We start from the raw sequence: 17764 nt of genomic DNA, 5'->3' as shown, positions 1-17764 counted from the left end.
GGCTCCCTCCGCAGCCCCTGGGGGAATCTGACGGACAGGAGACTGAGTATCATCAGGGACAGGCCCTGCATCTATAAGGTACTCTGTGTCCCCTTGGGGACGGTGCATGGTGCGCCTGTGTTACAGACGCTGCAGCGGCTGCTGTTTTTTTGTGACGACCGGGACTACCGCGCCGACTGCGCCTGTTTGCCGGCCGCGTTATTAAATTTAGTCCCCGGCTTCTGCGGCCTAGTACCATAACTCCCGCCCCCGGGCCTGCCAGTCAGGGGTAAGGGCGGGACTGTCGACTGGACGTCGGCAGTGAGGGCTGGAGCATACTTAGGTGTTCTCCTCCCCCCTCACTGAGCACTGTGGGGCACCAGATTCCCGCACTTTATTAGTCACGCCCACGGCTCCCTCCTCCCCTGAGAACTCTGGCAGCCATATTTACAATCACTTCTGCCGGTGGAGGATTTCAGAACGAGCTCTACAGCTCTGGGAGGCCCAGGCAGGGAATCTGGTGGACACACAACCGCTTTGGGCGGTCGGTAAGCCACACCGGTTACCCGGTGCTGGCCCCCCTTGGGTGCCAAAGTGTGTATATATATATATATATATATATATATTTGTATATATTTTCTCTGTTCGGCCGGGTTGTTTACTTTTGGCTATATACCCTCAGTGATCACTCTCAGAGGAGACTACAGCATGTCGTCCGCAAAGAGCAAGGGTGCCAAGGCACAGGCTTATTTTGCAACCTGTACCTCTTGTGCGGCTATGTTACCTGCAGGTTCCACCTACCCTCACTGTGTGCAATGCTCGGCCCCTGTGGCACTCACTCAGCCGGAGCCTCGGGCACTGGTGGGACCCTCGGCTCAGGTAGAACCGCCGGCTTCCACTGTCCAGGTGGCAGGGACAGAGTTTGTAGTTTTGGCTGAGAAACTCTCTGAGTCGCTTTCACAATCCATGGCTCAGTCTATGGACAGATGGTCGGCTAAGATGCTAGAAGCCTTGCAGTCCAGATCGGTCACACAGGCCCCGGGCACTGTGAGTTAATCGCCCCCAGGCCCCTCTCGGTCGGTGCAGCAGAGTGCTCCTGGGGTGACACCTAGGTCCCACGGGGAGGACTCCGACACGGACCGCAGTCCCAGACCGGCTAAGCGGGCTCGCTGGGAACCTTCCCCGGCTTCATCACGCTGTTCGGGGTCGCAGCATGAGGACTCTCTGGAGGATGAGGCGGAGGTCGCAGCTCAGGGCTCTGATCCTGACGTTGCTCTCAATCTTGATACACCTGAAGGGGACGCCATAGTAAATGACCTTATAGCGTCCATCAACCAGGTGCTAGATCTTTCTCCCCCAACTCCACCTATAGAGGAGTCGGCTTCACAGCAGGAGAAACACCAGTTTAGGTTTCCCAAACGTACACGGAGTGCGTTTTTCGATCACTCTAACTTCAGAGATGCTGTCCAGAAGCACAGAGCATTTCCGGACAACTAAGCGCCTTAATGACACACGTTACCCCTTCCCCCCTGACGTAGTTAAGGGTTGGGCTCAGTGTCCCAAGGTGGATCCTCCAGTCTCTAGACTGGCGGCTAGATCCGTAGTATCAGTGGCAGATGGTTCATCGCTCAAGGATGCCACTGACAGGCAAATAGAGCTCCTGATGAAATCCATCTATGAAGCCATAGGCGCGTCTTTTGCTCCGGCCTTTGCAGCCGTGTGGTCACTCCAAGCTATCTCAGCTTGTCTGTCTGAGATTAATGCAGTCACACGTACCTCTGCTCCGCAAGTTGTGTCTTTGACTTCTCAGGCGTCGGCCTTTTCGTCCTACGCCATGAACGCCGTCCTGGACTCAGCGAGCCGTACAGCGGTAGCGTCCGCCAATTCGGTGGCAGTCCGCAGGGCCATGTGGCTACGCGAATGGAAGGCAGACTCTGCTTCCAAGAAGTTCTTAACCGGTTTGCCATTTTCTGGCGACCGTTTGTTTGGCGAGCAATTGGATGAAATTATTAAACAATCCAAGGGTAAGGACTCGTCCTTACCCCAGTCCAAACCAAACAAACCTCAGCAACGAAAAATTCAATCGAGGTTTCGGTCCTTTCGGCCCTCAGCCAGGTCCCAATCCTCCACGTCCAACAGGTCAGAGAAGGGCCAGAGGAACTCTTCTGCATGGCGGTCTAAGTCACGTCCTCCAAAGACCGCCGGAGGAACCGCCTCCAAGGCGGCCTCCTCATGACTTTCGGCCTCCCCAAACCGCATCCTCGGTCGGTGGCAGGCTCTCCCGCTTTTGCGACGCCTGGTGGCCACATGTCCAAGACCGATGGGTGAGAGACATTCTGTCGCACGGTTACAGGATAGAGCTCAGCTCTCGTCCTCCGACTCGTTTCTTCAGAACATCTCCGCCCCCCCGAGCGAGCCGATGCACTTTTTCAGGCGGTGAACACTGAAGGCAGAAGGAGTTGTGATTCCCGTTCCCATTCAAGAACGTGGTCGCGGTTTTTACTCCAACTTGTTCGTGGTGCCAAAAAAGGACGGATCATTCCGCCCCGTTCTGGACCTCAAACTGCTCAACAGACACGTGAGAACCAGACGGTTCCGGATGGAATCTCTCCGTTCTGTCATCGCCTCGATGTCCCAAGGAGACTTCCTAGCCTCAATCGACATCAGGGATGCTTATCTCCATGTGCCGATTGCACCAGAGCATCAACGCTTCCTGCGTTTCGCCATCGGGGACGAACACCTTCAGTTTGTGGCACTGCCTTTCGGCCTGGCGACAGCCCCACGGGTCTTCACCAAGATCATGGCATTCGTGGTGGCGGTCCTACACTCTCAGGGCCACTCGGTGATCCCTTACTTAGACGATCTCCTAGTCAAGGCACCCTCCCGGGTGGCATGTCAACACAGCCTGACCATTGCTCTGGAGACTCTCCAGAGGTTCGGGTGGATCATCAATTTCCCAAAGTCAAAATTGACACCGACCCAATCACTGACTTACCTCGGGATGGAGTTTCATACTCTCTCAGCGATAGTGAAGCTTCCGCTGGACAAACAGCGTTCGCTGCAGACAGGGGTGCACTCTCTCCTTCGGACCCAGTCACACCCCTTGAGGCGCCTCATGGACTTCCTAGGGAAGATGGTGGCAGCAATGGAGGCAGTTCCCTTTGCGCAGTTTCATCTGCGTCCACTTCAATGGGACATTCTCCGCAAATGGGACAGGAGGTCGACGTCCCTAGACAGGAACTTCTCTCTTTCACTGGCAGCCAAAACCTCTCCGATGCGGGATGTCTCTCGATCACGCCTTTCGCAGAAGGTGGCCTTCCTAGTGGCAGTCACATCACTTCGGAGAGTGTCTGAGCTAGCAGCGCTGTCATGCAAAGCCCCCTTCCTGGTGTTTCACCAGGATAAGGTGGTTCTGCGTCCGGTCCCGGAATTTCTCCCTAAGGTGGTATCCCCTTTTCATCTCAATCAGGATATCTCCTTGCCTTCCTTTTGCCCTCATCCAGTTCACCAATGTGAAAAGGATTTGCACTTGTTAGATCTCGTGAGAGCACTCCGGCTCTACATTTCTCGCACGGCGCCCCTGCGCCGTTCGGATGCGCTCTTTGTCCTTGTCGCTGGCCAGCGTAAGGGGTCGCAGGCTTCCAAGTCAACCTTGGCTCGGTGGATCAAGGAACCGATTCTTGAAGCCTACCGTTCTTCTGGGCTTCCGATTGCTTCAGGGCTGAAGGCCCATTCTACCAGAGCCGTGGGTGCATCCTGGGCATTGCGGCACCAGGCTACGGCTCAGCAGGTGTGTCAGGCGGCTACTTGGTCGAGTCTGCACACTTTCACGAAACACTATCAGGTGCATGCCTATGCTTCGGCAGATGCCAGCCTAGGTAGGCGAGTCCTTCAGGCGGCGGTCGCCCACCTGTAAGAGGGGGCCGTTTTTCGGCTCTTTTTATCGAGGTATTCTTTTACCCACCCAGGGACTGCTTTTGGACGTCCCAATTGTCTGGGTCTCCCAATGGAGCGACAAAGAAGGGAATTTTGTTTACTTACCGTAAATTCCTTTTCTTCTAGCTCCTATTGGGAGACCCAGCACCCGCCCCTGTTCCCTTCGGGCTGTTGTTCTTTTGTGTACACATGTTGTTCATGTTGAATTGTTCTTTTGGTTCATGGTTTCAGTTCTCCGAACATCCTTCGGATTGAATTTACCTTAGACCAATTTATAAGTTTCCTCCTTCCTGCTTTTGCACCAAAACTGAGGAGCCCGTGATGCACGGGAGGGTGTATAGGCAGAGGGGAGGGGTTACACTTTTTAAAGTGTAATACTTTGTGTGGCCTCCGGAGGCAGAAGCTATACACCCAATTGCTGGGTCTCCCAATAGGAGCTAGAAGAAAAGGAATTTACGGTAAGTAAACAAAATTCCCTTCTTTTCAGCAAATTTAACTCTGGCCTGTCTATTTTTGGAATTGATGAATGGTTTGCATCTAGATGTGAACCCTTTGTATTTACTTTCATGGAGTCTTCTCTTTACTGTTGACTTATAGAGAGATACACCTACTTCACTGAGAGTGTTCTGGACTTCAGTTGATGTTGTGAACTGGTTCTTCTTCACCAAAGAAAGTATGCGGCGATCATCCACCACTGTTGTCATCCATGGATGCCCAGGCCTTTTTGAGTTCCCAAGCTCACCAGTCAATTCCTTTTTTCTCAGAATGTACCCGACTGTTGATTTTGCTACGCCAAGCATGTCTGCTATCTCTCTGATGGATTTTTTCTTTTTTTCAGCCTCAGGATGTTCTGCTTCACCTCAATTGAGAGTTCCTTAGACCGCATGTTGTCTGGTCACAGCAACAGCTTCCAAATGCAAAACCACACACCTGTAATCAACCCCAGACCTTTTAACTACTTCATTGATTATAGGTTAACGAGGGAGACGCCTTCAGAGTTAATTGCAGCCCTTAGAGTCCCTTGTCCAATTACTTTTGGTCCCTTGAAAAAGAGGAGGCTATGCATTACAGAGCTATGATTCCTAAACCCTTTCTCCGATTTGGATGTGAAAACTCTCATATTGCAGCTGGGAGTGTGCACTTTCAGCCCATATTATATATATATAATTGTATTTCTGAACATGTTTTTGTAAACAGCTAAAATAACAAAACTTGTGTCACTGTCCAAATATTTCTGGACCTAACTGTATATATAGTGCCTACAAGTAGTATTCAACCCCCTGCAGATTTAGCAGGTTTACACATTCGGAATTAACTTGGCATTGTGACATTTGGACTGTAGATCAGCCTGGAAGTGTGAAATGCACTGCAGCAAAAAAGAATGTTATTTCTTTTTTTATTTTTTTTTTTAAATTGTGAAAAGTTTATTCAGAGGGTCATTTATTTTCTTCATCGTTCATTATGGGAGACCCAGACCATGGGTGTATAGCTTCTGCCTCCGGAGGACACACAAAGTACTACACTAAAAAGTGTAGCTCCTCCCTCCGAGCATATACACCCCCTGGATGACCAAATCTAGCCAGTTCAATGCTTTGTGTTCAGGAGGTCACACACACATGCATTCTCATCTGATTTTTGATTTCAAAGAGTTGGAAGAAAAGCGGGTCCAAGCTGGACTCCCGGCATGTCCCTTCTCACCTCACTGTGTCGGCGGTGCTGGTAAGGTTGATTTTACAAGGCTGGAGCCTTACATGCCGCGCTCCTTCACCATCCCTCGGGCTCTGGCTTGAAGTGGGAGCCATCACGGTTCTCACTGCTTTGCAGGATACCGGTCTCCATCCGCAGCCCTTTCAGGACCCTGCCGGACGGAGCGCTCATCCCTCAGGGACCTGGCCCTGCGTCTCATAAGCTAAGTATTGAGACGTTAGTGAGGGGTCCCTTGTACATTTATTGTGGGGAGAGTGTGTTATTTAACTTTGCTGTGATTTCCGGCCGGTTCTCTGGTTTTCTCCTGAGAACCGCGCCGAGGGTGCCTGCTCGTCGGCCGCATGGTAAAATTTAGGCCCCGGCTTCGGCTGCGGCCTACTTTCGTTTTCACTGCCCCTGCATGTCAGTCATGCAGGGGGACAGTGCGGCGCCGCCCACCGGCCGTTCAGCACAGGGGAGGACACTCCTCTCTGAGGAGATGTTTCCCTCCCCTGTATTTCTCCTTGGCCCTCCGGTTCCCGCTCTTGGACTAAACCCCGCCCCCCCTCCTCACTCCGGCGCCATTTTATCAGCGTTCACACATTGATCGGCGCTGGCTGCTGCAGCTCTGCATCTGTCTGGGGGTCCAAGCTGTGGAATCCGGAGGGCACACAAAACGGTCTGGTAAGCCACAACCTCTGGTTGTGGACTTTCTTGTACACTCTCTGGGGGTCATTCTGAAGGAGTGTGTTCCTTACTGCAGAGCCTCCACCTCAGCAGCATGTCTCTCACTAGGAGCAAGGCTGCAAGGCTTTACTCTATATGCACTGCATGTAAGCTCATACTGCCTGAACCGAGCACATATCCACATTGTGATGCCTCCTCTAACATGGCGGTGCCTCAGCCTGGAGTCTCCCCAGGGGTCCCTCCGGCTGCTCCAGCCCCGGTGGCTGAACCCCCGGCTTGGGTAGCATCGTTTTCTAAAGCTATCTCCCAGTCCTTTGCCGACTCCATGGGACAGCTGTCCCGGACTCTGCTGACCATGCATCAGCCCCCTTCTCAGGGCGCCTCTGCTGCTCCGACTCGCTCTGCAGAGCTCACAGAGGATTTTTCATCTGTTCCCAGACCCCGTCCTCCTAAACGGAGACGCAGGGACTCTTCTCCTTCCTCGTCCCACGGCTCTGATTCACGAGCTGAATCGCAGGGCGAGGGGGATGCCTTTACTGTGGGCTCGGACGCTACCTCTATGTACCCCATTGATCTAACTGAAGGTGATGCGGATGTTAGTGATTTGATTGCGTCCATTAATTCCGTACTGGACCTCAATCCACCAGTGTCAGAGGAACAAGCCTCTCTGGTAGAAAAACATCAGTTTACCTCACCTAAGAGAGCAAGGAGTATGTTTTTTAACCACTCCAGTTTTCAGGCCACTGTGACCAAGCCCAGGGCCTGTCCTGACAAACGCTTCCCAAAGCGTAGTTCTGATGACCGTTTTCCCTTTCCACCAGAGGTGGTCAAGGAGTGGGCTCATTCACCAAAGGTAGATCCTCCGGTGTCTAGAATCTCAGCCCGGACAGTTGTATCTGTGGCGGATGGCACCTCACTTAAGGATTCCACTGACCGCCAGGTTGACCTTCTGGCCAAATCTGTATATGAAGCGGCAGGGGCCTCGTTCTCCCCGTCTTTTGCAGCAGTGTGGGCTCTTAAGGCCGTCTCTGCTTCTCTGGCGGAGATGCATTCCCTCACCAGGGACTCTATGCCCGAAATGGTTGCCTTAACTTCCCAGGCTTCGGCTTTTTCATCCTATGCCATGTCTGCCATTCTGGAGGCTTCTCACTCACGGCGGTGGCTTCCGCTAATTCCCTCGCGATCCGCAGGATCTTGTGGCTTCGAGAGTGGAAAGCAGACGCTTCTTCCAAGAAGTACCTTGCTGGGCTCCCCTTTGCTGGGTCCCGGCTGTTCGGTGAACAACTGGATGAAATTATTAAGGAAGCTACTGGCGGGAAGAGTACTTCCTTGCCACAAACTAAAACCAGGAAACCTGTCCAGGGCAGGAACCAGTCGAGGTTTCGTTCCTTTCGTTCCTCTAACTGGTCATCCTCTAAGCCCTCAGCCTCGTCCACTAACTCAGCCAAGGATCGAAAACCCAGCTGGCGCACGAAGCCGCGTCCTTAGAAGAACGGAGGAGCCGCTGCCACTAAGGCAGCCTCCTCTTGACTATCTGGCTGCGCCAGCAACGTCCTTGGTCGGTGGTAGGCTCTCCCACTTTGGCGACGTGTGGTTTCAACACGTCTCCGATCAGTGGGTGCGGGATATCATCTCCCACGGCTACAGGATAGAATTTTCTTCCAACCCGCCAAACAGATTTTTTTCTGTCCACTCCCCCCTGCTCCAAAGCCGCCGCCTTCTCTCAGGCCGTGGCATCCTTGCAGGCCAACGGAGTAATTGTACCGGTTCCCGCCCGGGAACGGTTCAGAGGTTTCTACTCAAACCTCTTCCTAGTCCCCAAGAAGGACGGTTCCTTCCGGCCCATCCTGGATCTCAAGCTTCTCAACAAGCAGGTTCAGGTGCGGCACTTTCGCATGGAATCTCTGCGATCAGTCATTGCCTCAATGACCCAAGGAGATTTTCTAGCATCCATCGATATCAGAGATGCCTATCTGCATGTGCCAATTGCAGTTTCACACCAGCGTTGGCTACGTTTTGCAATCGGAGAGGAACATTTCCAATTCGTGGCTCTCCCCTTCGGGTTAGCCACGGCCCCTCGTGTATTCACCAAGGTCATGGCAGCAGTGGTTGCGGTTCTGCACCTCCAGGGGTTGGCAGTGATTCCTTACCTGGACGACCTTCTAGTCAATGCTTCATCCAGTGCAGACTGTCAGCGGAGTGTCTCGCTCACTCTCGCCACGCTTGTTCAATTCGGGTGGCTTGTCAATCTGCCCAAGTCCACTCTGACCCCGACCCAGAAACTTACGTACCTAGGGATGCAATTCGAGACTCTGCCGGCACTTGTGAAGCTGCCCTTAGTCAAACAGCAGTCCCTCCATCTTTCGGTGCGCTCTCTGTTGAAGCCCCGCCGTCATTCCATCAGGCACCTCATGCAGGTGCTGGGTCAGATGGTGGCGTCAATGGAAGCGGTTCCCTTTGCCCAGTTCCATCTGCGTCCTCTGCAGCTGGACATTCTCCGCTGTTGGGACAAGCGGACCTCTTCCTTGCACAGGCTAGTGGCTCTGTCGCCACAGACCAGGAGCTCTCTTCAGTGGTGGCTTCGGCCCCTCTCTCTGTCCCAGGGACGCTCCTTTCTGATCCCGTCCTGGGTGATTCTCACCACGGATGCCAGTCTATCCGGCTGGGGAGCAGTGTTTCTCCACCACCGAGCACAGGGCACTTGGACTCCGTCCGAATCAGCCCTCTCGATCAATGTGCTGGAAATCAGAGCTGTGCTCCTAGCTCTCGTAGCCTTTCACCACCTGTTGGCGGGCAAGCACATTCGAGTCCAGTCAGACAACGCGACAGCAGTTGCCTACATCAATCACCAGGGCGGGACTCGCAGCCGCCTAGCAATGTTGGAAGTTCAACGTATCATTCAGTGGACTGAGGACTCCAAGTCCACCATATCCGCAGTCCACATTCCAGGCGTAGAAAACTGGGAGGCAGATTATCTCAGCCGTCAAACCGTGGACAGCTGCGAGTGGGCCCTGCATCCGGCAGTGTTCCAGTCAATCTGCCGCAAGTGGGGCACTCCGGAAGTGGATCTAATGGCATCCCGGCACAACAACAAGGTCCCGGTTTACGTGGCTCGCTCCCACGATCCTCAGGCCTTGGCAGCGGACGCGCTGGTTCAGGATTGGTCCCAGTTCCGTCTGGCCTATGTGTTTCCCCCTCTAGCTCTCTTGCCCAGAGTCCTGCGCAAGATCAGAATGGAGGGCCGTCGGGTCATAATCATTGCTCCAGACTGGCCCAGGCGAGCTTGGTACCCAGACCTGTTCCGTCTGTCCGTAGAGGTGCCGTGGCATCTCCCGGACCGCCCAGACCTTCTCTCACAAGGTCCGTTTTTCCGCCAGAATTTTGCGGCTCTCAGATTGACGGCGTGGCTCTTGAGTCTTGGATCCTGACGGCTTCAGGCATTCCTTCCGAGGTCATCTCCACTATGACTCAGGCTCGGAAGTCTTCCTCGGCCAGGATTTACCACAGGACTTGGAGAATTTTCCTGTCCTGGTGTCGCTCTTCCGGCCATGCTCCTTGGCCGTTTTTCTTGCCGACCATCCTGTCCTTTCTACAATCTGGTCTGCAGCTAGGACTATCCCTCAATTCCCTCAAGGGACAGGTCTCGGCTCTGTCAGTGTTGTTCCAGCGGCGTATCGCCCGGCTGGCTCAGGTGCGCACCTTTATGCAGGGCGCATCTCACATCATTCCACCTTACCGGCGGCCTTTGGATCCCTGGGACCTTAATCTGGTCCTCACGGCCTTACAGAAACCCCCCTTTGAGCCTCTTAGGGAGGTTTCTTTGTTTCGACTTTCACAGAAAGTGGTCTTTCTGGTGGCCATAACTTCTCTCAGGAGAGTCTCTGATTTGGCTGCGCTCTCTTCGGAGTCACCCTTTTTGGTTTTTCACCAAGACAAGGTGGTTCTCCGTCCGACTCCGGACTTTCTCCCTAAGGTGGTGTCTCCTTTCCACCTTAACCAGGACATTTCATTGCCTTCCCTTTGTCCGGCCCCTGTGCATCGCTTTGAGAAAGCGTTGCATACTTTAGATTTGGTGCGGGCGCTCCGGATCTATGTGTCACGCACCGCTGCTCTTAGGCGGTGCACCTCTCTTTTTGTGCTGACCACAGGTCAGCGCAAGGGTCTCTCGGCTTCTAAACCGACCCTAGCTCGTTGGATTAGGTCGGCCATATCCGATGCCTACCAATGTTCTCAGGTGCCTCCCCCGCCGGGGATTAAGGCGCACTCGACCAGAGCTGTCGGTGCCTCCTGGGCTTTCAGGCACCAGGCTACGGCTCAGCAGGTCTGTCAGGCTGCCACTTGGTCTAGTCTGCACACCTTTTCGAAGCACTACCAAGTGCATGCTCATGCTTCGGCAGATGCGAGCTTGGGCAGACGCATCCTTCCGGCGGCTGTCGCCCATTTGTGAAGTTAGGTTTTGCCTACTTCTCAGTTTTCTGTTTATTTCCCACCCATGGACTGCTTTGAGACGTCCCATGGTCTGGGTCTCCCATAAGGAACGATGAAGAAAAAGAGAATTTTGTTTACTTACCGTAAATTCTTTTTCTTATAGTTCCGACATGGGAGACCCAGCACCCTCCCTGTTGCCTGTTGGCAGTTCTTGTTCCGTGTGTTTTCACCGGCTGTTGTTGTAGACAGAGGTTCCGGTTATTCCGGGTTTTACTCTCTCTACTTGTGGGTGGATGTCCTCCTTCAGCTTTTGCACTAAACTGGCTAGATTTGGTCATCCAGGGGGTGTATATGCTCGGAGGGAGGAGCTACACTTTTTAGTGTAGTACTTTGTGTGTCCTCCGGAGGCAGAAGCTATACACCCATGGTCTGGGTCTCCCATGTCGGAACTATAAGAAAAAGAATTTACGGTAAGTAAACAAAAATCTCTTTTTTACGTTTTTTCGCGTTAATTGTATTTAGGTTTTAAAACTTTTTAATTTGTTGCCTTATGCTGGCATTTGAGGATTTGTTTAATCTTCTCCACCTTTTCATAGATCACAAGCGACCGAAGTATGAGAAGTGTCTGCACGAGCTCAGAATGAACATCTTTGAAAAACTGCAACCACTTTTGAAATGCAAATTGGGTACGTACACCAGCGGAGAAGACTTCCCAGATTTAATGTGCGCTGGCATATATGTAAATTTTATTTGGACTGCACAATACTTATCACTAAAATCTAATTTAGTAGGCAACTAAAGCTACCTTTTGCCTCCCCTGCCCTCCCGTAGTATAGGCCACTAAACTTTTGGAAGCGGCGAATCCTAAAATCCCCTATATGCACTTCTGATAAACCATTTACCACCGTCTTAAAAGTGATCCGTGATAGTTGATATGACACGGTGATATAGATCTAAAGAACGATCGGTGACCACTGTGGAGAATTATATACTCTCACAGAGAAAAGTGTGGCCCTTTCAAAAGTGGAGTTTGGAAGCCAGAAGCTACATTGTCACGGCAGAAGCGGTGAAGAGCCACTTATACACTCCGTGTGGGGACCGTGGCTGTGTCACCACCTCACTTCTGTACAATATCAGGCGTAAAGACACACATTATTGGACAATTTTCTGTCCTTTCACTAGTTTGCTATTTTCTCCTGGATCATTTCATCTTCAGTAGAGGAGAGATTATGGGGTGATGCTTAAAGGGACTATCCGGACAGGATGACTGTTCACACATGGCGGGGCCAATCATTTAAATACACCATCTCACCTGCTGGGTTTCTATCTATCGCTTACCTTTTCGGGCTCTACGAAGTTAGAGCTGTCAATCACCGAAGTCAGGAGGTTGGAGATAGAGGGGAAACAAGCAGGTGGATTTAAATGGGTAACCCCACCTTGATGCCTGAGTGCCTGTACATGTCATCCTGTGCTGATGAGTTTCTTTAAAGGGATTTTCTGGTTTCAAGAAACTCTGGTCCTGCAACTGCATTGTTTTTTTAAAAATACTATTCTTTACTCCTCTTCCCCGGGTCCACACCGAGACTTCACCGCTGCTCCTGTTATTGTCTGCAGTCCTGATGTCGTTTGGACTGTGCTGCAGTCAATCGGTGAGTTCCACGGCTCCGAGCAGCTTGTGTAGTCAACTTTATAAGAGCCCCTGTACTCCATGATTAGCTTCAGTGTCGTAGATGTAATAACGGGGGCTACAGACACTGGGGGCAACGATGTGGACTGAGCCGGGGGAGGGTGAATAAAGTTAAATTTAAAAAATCTGCAGACATGGAGATTTCTGAAACTGGAACACTCCTTTATTACAATAGGGAAGGTTTGCTATAGCAGTCTTGCCCTTTAGGCCTCATGCACACGTTGAGTATTTGGTGAGGTTTTTTTCCTCAGTATTTGAAGACCGAATCAGGAGCGGAACAATCAGAGGAAGAATGTAATAGAAACACGGGCACCACTGCTATATTTATCACCCACTGCTGGTTTTGTCTTGAAATACTGAGGTAAAAACTCATCAAATACTCAACGTGTGAACGTGGCCTTACCAATGCCCTCCCCCCCCCCCCCCACCTCCCAAAAAAACAACCCCAAAAACCTAACCTAGCACTGGAGAACAGGCATTATGAATTCTTTGAGACACTTGTAGAAGACATTAATATTATTATTTTATTATTATGATGCCTGGGGCTACAATAACGGGAAAACCCCAAAGAGCTGACATTATTAGTGTCTAATGTTCCCTTGAGCTTTGTGGTCTAGTTTTTGCTGTCCAGTAATTTCAGCCATGATGTTACTTGCTTTGGTCCATTTATATTTGTTTACATACCAGTTTTTTGTTGTTTGTTTTGGTTTTTTTATTACTTTGTGGCTGGCAGTAATTTATCCTAGGCTGACATTAGTATCATGTTGGGGTAACGTGTCACTCCAGTCCAAGCTCGTGCACCGTGGCTAACATACTATTAGCTGAGCTCTTCCATCCCCTCCATTATGGAATCCTTCATATATAAGCCTTACCGCTGGTCTTCCAATGTAGACTATATGGATGCAAGGCTGGCGACCACATATTGACCCGTTCAGCACTAGGAGGCCATCTGTCACATTGGATTAAAGCTTTCATGTGCAGTTTATTTTTAATTAGGTGGCCCCCCCTTCATTGCAGGTGTCTTGAGAAGTGACTTAACGTTTTTGGACATATCGGACTGCGTTCTAGTGTAAGTAGAATGACAACTGCAAGGTACGGAAACTAATGGGCTGTAGTGTAAATGGCGCCTCGCTGGGAGACGTCTCCGCAGAGACCCTTCTTACATTGAAGGCAAAGTACTTGTAATAATGGGAGAAACCTTAGTCGTAGACGATCCTGGTACAGTAAGGGGAGCTGTAGTAAGCTGAACATAAAGCGAGGGGCCACTGGGACTTGTAGGGTACAGTGGGATTGCACACATTTTGACGAGGTTACACACAACAAATAATGTTGGCATATTCTCTTGTCCAAAGCCGTCACTATCGCCATGCTTCCTAATTTTAGGTTCTTTTTTCAGAACAGGGCTGCCATTAGGAGGAGTTTGGGTGCTGCCCATTAAAAATGGGCCCATGGCAGACTGGGGGAGGGTGAGGGGGCTGGCGGGGGAGTATTCACATCTGAGCTGAACCCCGGCTGGTCTCCTCGCTTTTCTTTTCTTACAGGAGACGCCATTTGACTGCTGCATTCAATCAGTGGCAGCGGTGGAACAGCAAGTCTTGACGGCTGCAGCGGCCATATGCCTGCTGAGCGGAAAGAGGGCAAAGAGACCGGTGGAGGGAGCGGGCGGCAGTTCTGCTCAACATTGTGTGTCTAATAAATGAGTATACTTTTTTATTTTATTTCAGTCTACCATGGGCCCATATTTAAAATAAAGCATGGACACCCTCTTTAATTATGGATTGAGGTGAAAAGTCAGGCTTTTGAGAACTTGCACAGACTGAAAGACATTCAATGCTGCTTCATAGTATATTGGTGCAATACACTAAGGATGCAGGTATCATGAGATGTGGGCAAAACATAGTAACCGTTCCAAACCCTGCAGCCCACCACTGTAAGGTCTCCTTACATATCACTGTACATAATATATGTGCTGCCTTCTGGTGCTGAATGGGTTAAGTGCACAGCATAATGTTAAGAAACCTGTTTTTATTGAAATTTTACAACAGGTTGTTGTTTTTGTTTTTATTTGTTGTTTCCCCACAGGGAAGAAGGAGAGCCCGGTGTTTGCATTCCCTTTACTTCTTAGACTGGACCCCCAGACTGAGAACCTGTTTATGCATTCGTTCGTGTGGGAGTTTAAGTGCGAGGTCTGTGGCTACAGCTACCAGCAGAGGTGAGTGCCGGACGCACAGGGCCACACCGGAAATAAATACAGCAGGCAGTGTTTTCTGCATGATACTGAAACTAGTAGTGTTGTAGAAATCATGCAGATAACACAGGGGTTGATTTCCTGCCGACGTCTTCCATTGCTGGTAAAAGTAGAAGCCCAATTATTGTATTATTGCAAATAAGTTGTGTTAGCCTTTGCTCACATCTATGCCGCTTAAGTCCATTTTTCCACGGGCAGCATTTGTCAGATACTGGCTGTATGATTTCAGCCAGGTATGTTTGACTCTAAAACTCTGCGGCATTTCTGAGAAAAACGCACTTTAAAAGCCATCGAGACCAGAGACCGTATATCAGCTGTCAGGGTCCCTTTATCGGTGTTTTGATCAATGCTGGCAATGACAGAGTATAAAAAAAAGTCAACACTAAAGGGGGCTTTACACGCAACGACATCGCTAACGAGATGTCGTTGGGGGTCACGGAATTCGTGCCGCACATCCGGCCTCGTTAGCGACGTTGTTGCGTGTGAAACGCACGAACGACCGCTAACGATCAAAATTGTTCACCATATCGTTGATCGTTGACACGTCATTCTAATCCCAAATATCGTTGCTGTTGCAGGACGCAGGTTGTTCGTCGTTCCTGCAACAGCACACATTGCTATGTGTGACACCGCAGGAACAACATCGTACCTGTGGCCGCCGGCAATGAGGAAGGAAGTAGGTGGGCGGGATGTTACGGCTGCTCATCTCCGCCCCTCCGCTTCTATTGGGCGGCTGCTTAGTGACGCCGCACAAACCTCCCCCTTAGAAAGGAGGTGGTTCGCCGGCCACAGCAACGTCGCTAGGAAGGTAAGTATAGTGTGACACAGACTAATGATGTTGCGCGCCACGGGCAGCAATTTGCCCGTGATGCACAACCGACGGGGGCTGGTGCTTTCACCAGCGGCATCGCTAGCGATGTTGCTGTGTGTAAAGTGGCCTTAAGGCTGCATGCTCACGATCAGGGTTTGCAGCAAATTGGATGCAGTGTGTTTTCGATTTGTCCAAAATGCTGCATTGTACAGTACAAGCACAGTGGATGAGATTTCTAGAAATGCCATGCCCATTGTGCTTGTTTTTCCAGCAGTGTAAATTGGCCTGCGGTGTGGCCATCTGAGCCCCATGTTAGTTTATTGTTGCGGAGCTGCAACTGAGAAACCGCAACTTTCCGAACTCTGAACGTGGGCACGGGCTGCTGCGATTCCTGCGGAGAGCACTCACTGATCCAAAGGAGAGGACATGCTGCTTCCAGGACACAGTATGTCCAGATTGTGGGCATGTACCCTTATACTTTTATTGAGAATAGTGCCCACATACAGTGGAACCTTGGTTTACGAGTAACTTGGTGTGCAAGTTTTTCGCTAAAAGAGCAAAGCTTGCTGTAAATTTGTAACTCCGTTTATGAGCAAGCTTTGCTGTATGAGCAAATACTGTACACACTTCTGGTTCCGTATGCACCCACACACACACATATTATGTTCCTATATCTTCCGTTCCCTCGCCGGCCTCCTACCGGGTTCTTGTAGTTCGTCGGTATGTGGATCCGGTAACCAGCGTGACCGATACAGGAGCTGCCGCTGTGCTTCTCAATTGCTGCATGCTGACCAATCAGAGCCACTGACGTCAGCGCCATGGCCAATTAGAGGCAAGTGGCTCATGCCTCTGACGTCGGTGCGCTGGCCAATCACAGAGGCAAGCGGCTCATGCCCATAACGACAGCCGCTGAAGGCCGCCATGGTTACCAGCAGACTGCAAGAACCAGGATGACGAGTGAACGGAGGATAAGTGAGGTGTGTGTGTGTGTGTGTGTGTGTGTGTGTGTGTGTGTGTGTGTGTGTGTGTGTGTGTGTGTGTGTGATGGCACAATAGAGGACCAGGATGGGATATTACTACAAGTTGTGGAATGAATTGTCTGCATTGCAATGATTTCCTATGGGAAATCTTGCTTTGCTAGACATGTACATTGGTTTACGAGCACACTCCCAGAGCGGATTGTTCTCGTAAACCAAGGTTCCACTGTATTTGTCAGCAGCTGCCCACGACTCTGCACTGCAATATGGCTAACCAAGGACTGATAAGTGGGGGCTATTCAGTTTCCCCATAGATGGCCTTTCTTGGTTGTGAACTGCTTGCAGGGTTAAATGTAGATGTATTTCGCTACCTAGACCTCAAATTCAGTAGAACTGCAGAAGCTCTGGGGATTGCAGCCATTTCTCTATCGCTTCATTGGGGAGACAGGATACCATGGGTATGATACTGCCACTAGGAGGCTGACACTATGCAAAAAGTTAGCTCCTCCTCAGTAGTATTCATCCACCGACCAAGCCATGCCATCAGTTTTAGCTTCGTGTCCGTAGGAGGCAGACACAGGGCTGCGCTCAACTCCATTTCTGCCTTTGCTTTTAATATAATTATATTTTAATTACATGCATGGATTTCATCAAGCTTTATCAATATTAATGCTAATGTCTGTTCTTTCTCGCTTTCTTTCTTGTAGATGCCAAAAATCATTAACTACTTTCACAAAGGTAATTCCAGAATGGCTGCCTCTGAATGCTGTACATTTAGGGCCATGCAATCGATGTCGACATCCGAAGCAGAAACGGGCAATGGTTCTGGAAAAGTAAGATGTTTCTCTTCAATACGCAAAAAAAAAAAATCTGATCTTGCAGAGTGACACATCAAATAAGTGGGCTTTTGATGCCTGTCTCTAACAGAGAGTAAAGGAGAAGGGTGTTCAAATCGCCACGCCAACAGATCACTCGTTTAGATGATGGAGACCAATGTCACTTTATTTTCATATGGGTCTACGCGTTTCAGGAGCCCCTGCTCCCTTCCTCAGGACCGTCAGAATAAAACCAACATCAAATCTGTCCCACTGGGATCAGACACATCATAAGTAGTCAAAATGACGTCATAGGAACATCCCTTTTCAGAAAAAAACCGGCGGGAAAAGGGTGCCACGTTGTCAGCTCTGACGTTTTACATAGAAAAAAAGTATATATAGAACATCAAATTCATACAATCAGAAAAAATCTCCATAAAATGTGAATCATTCAAATTACATGTTTCACCAAGATCGGGATGTGTGTAAAAAAATAATAAAATAATAAAA

At 50.4% G+C, this 17764-nt stretch overlaps 1 protein-coding gene across 1 annotated transcript in view; it reads left to right on the top strand.

Annotated features, from left to right (window-relative positions):
* The window catches only part of USPL1 (ubiquitin specific peptidase like 1), a 101194-nt gene that overhangs the window by 51407 nt on the left and 32023 nt on the right, over positions 1-17764 (top strand). The window contains exons 5-7 of the mRNA XM_075337358.1: positions 11313-11402; positions 14486-14615; positions 17147-17272. Coding sequence (XP_075193473.1) covers positions 11313-11402; positions 14486-14615; positions 17147-17272 — 346 coding nt within the window. The remainder of the gene's footprint in view (positions 1-11312; positions 11403-14485; positions 14616-17146; positions 17273-17764) is intronic.

Source organism: Anomaloglossus baeobatrachus, chromosome 2 (assembly GCF_048569485.1).
Source record: "Anomaloglossus baeobatrachus isolate aAnoBae1 chromosome 2, aAnoBae1.hap1, whole genome shotgun sequence".
Classification (NCBI taxonomy): Eukaryota; Metazoa; Chordata; class Amphibia; order Anura; family Aromobatidae; genus Anomaloglossus; species Anomaloglossus baeobatrachus.
This window is presented reverse-complemented; position numbering and strand designations above follow the sequence as displayed.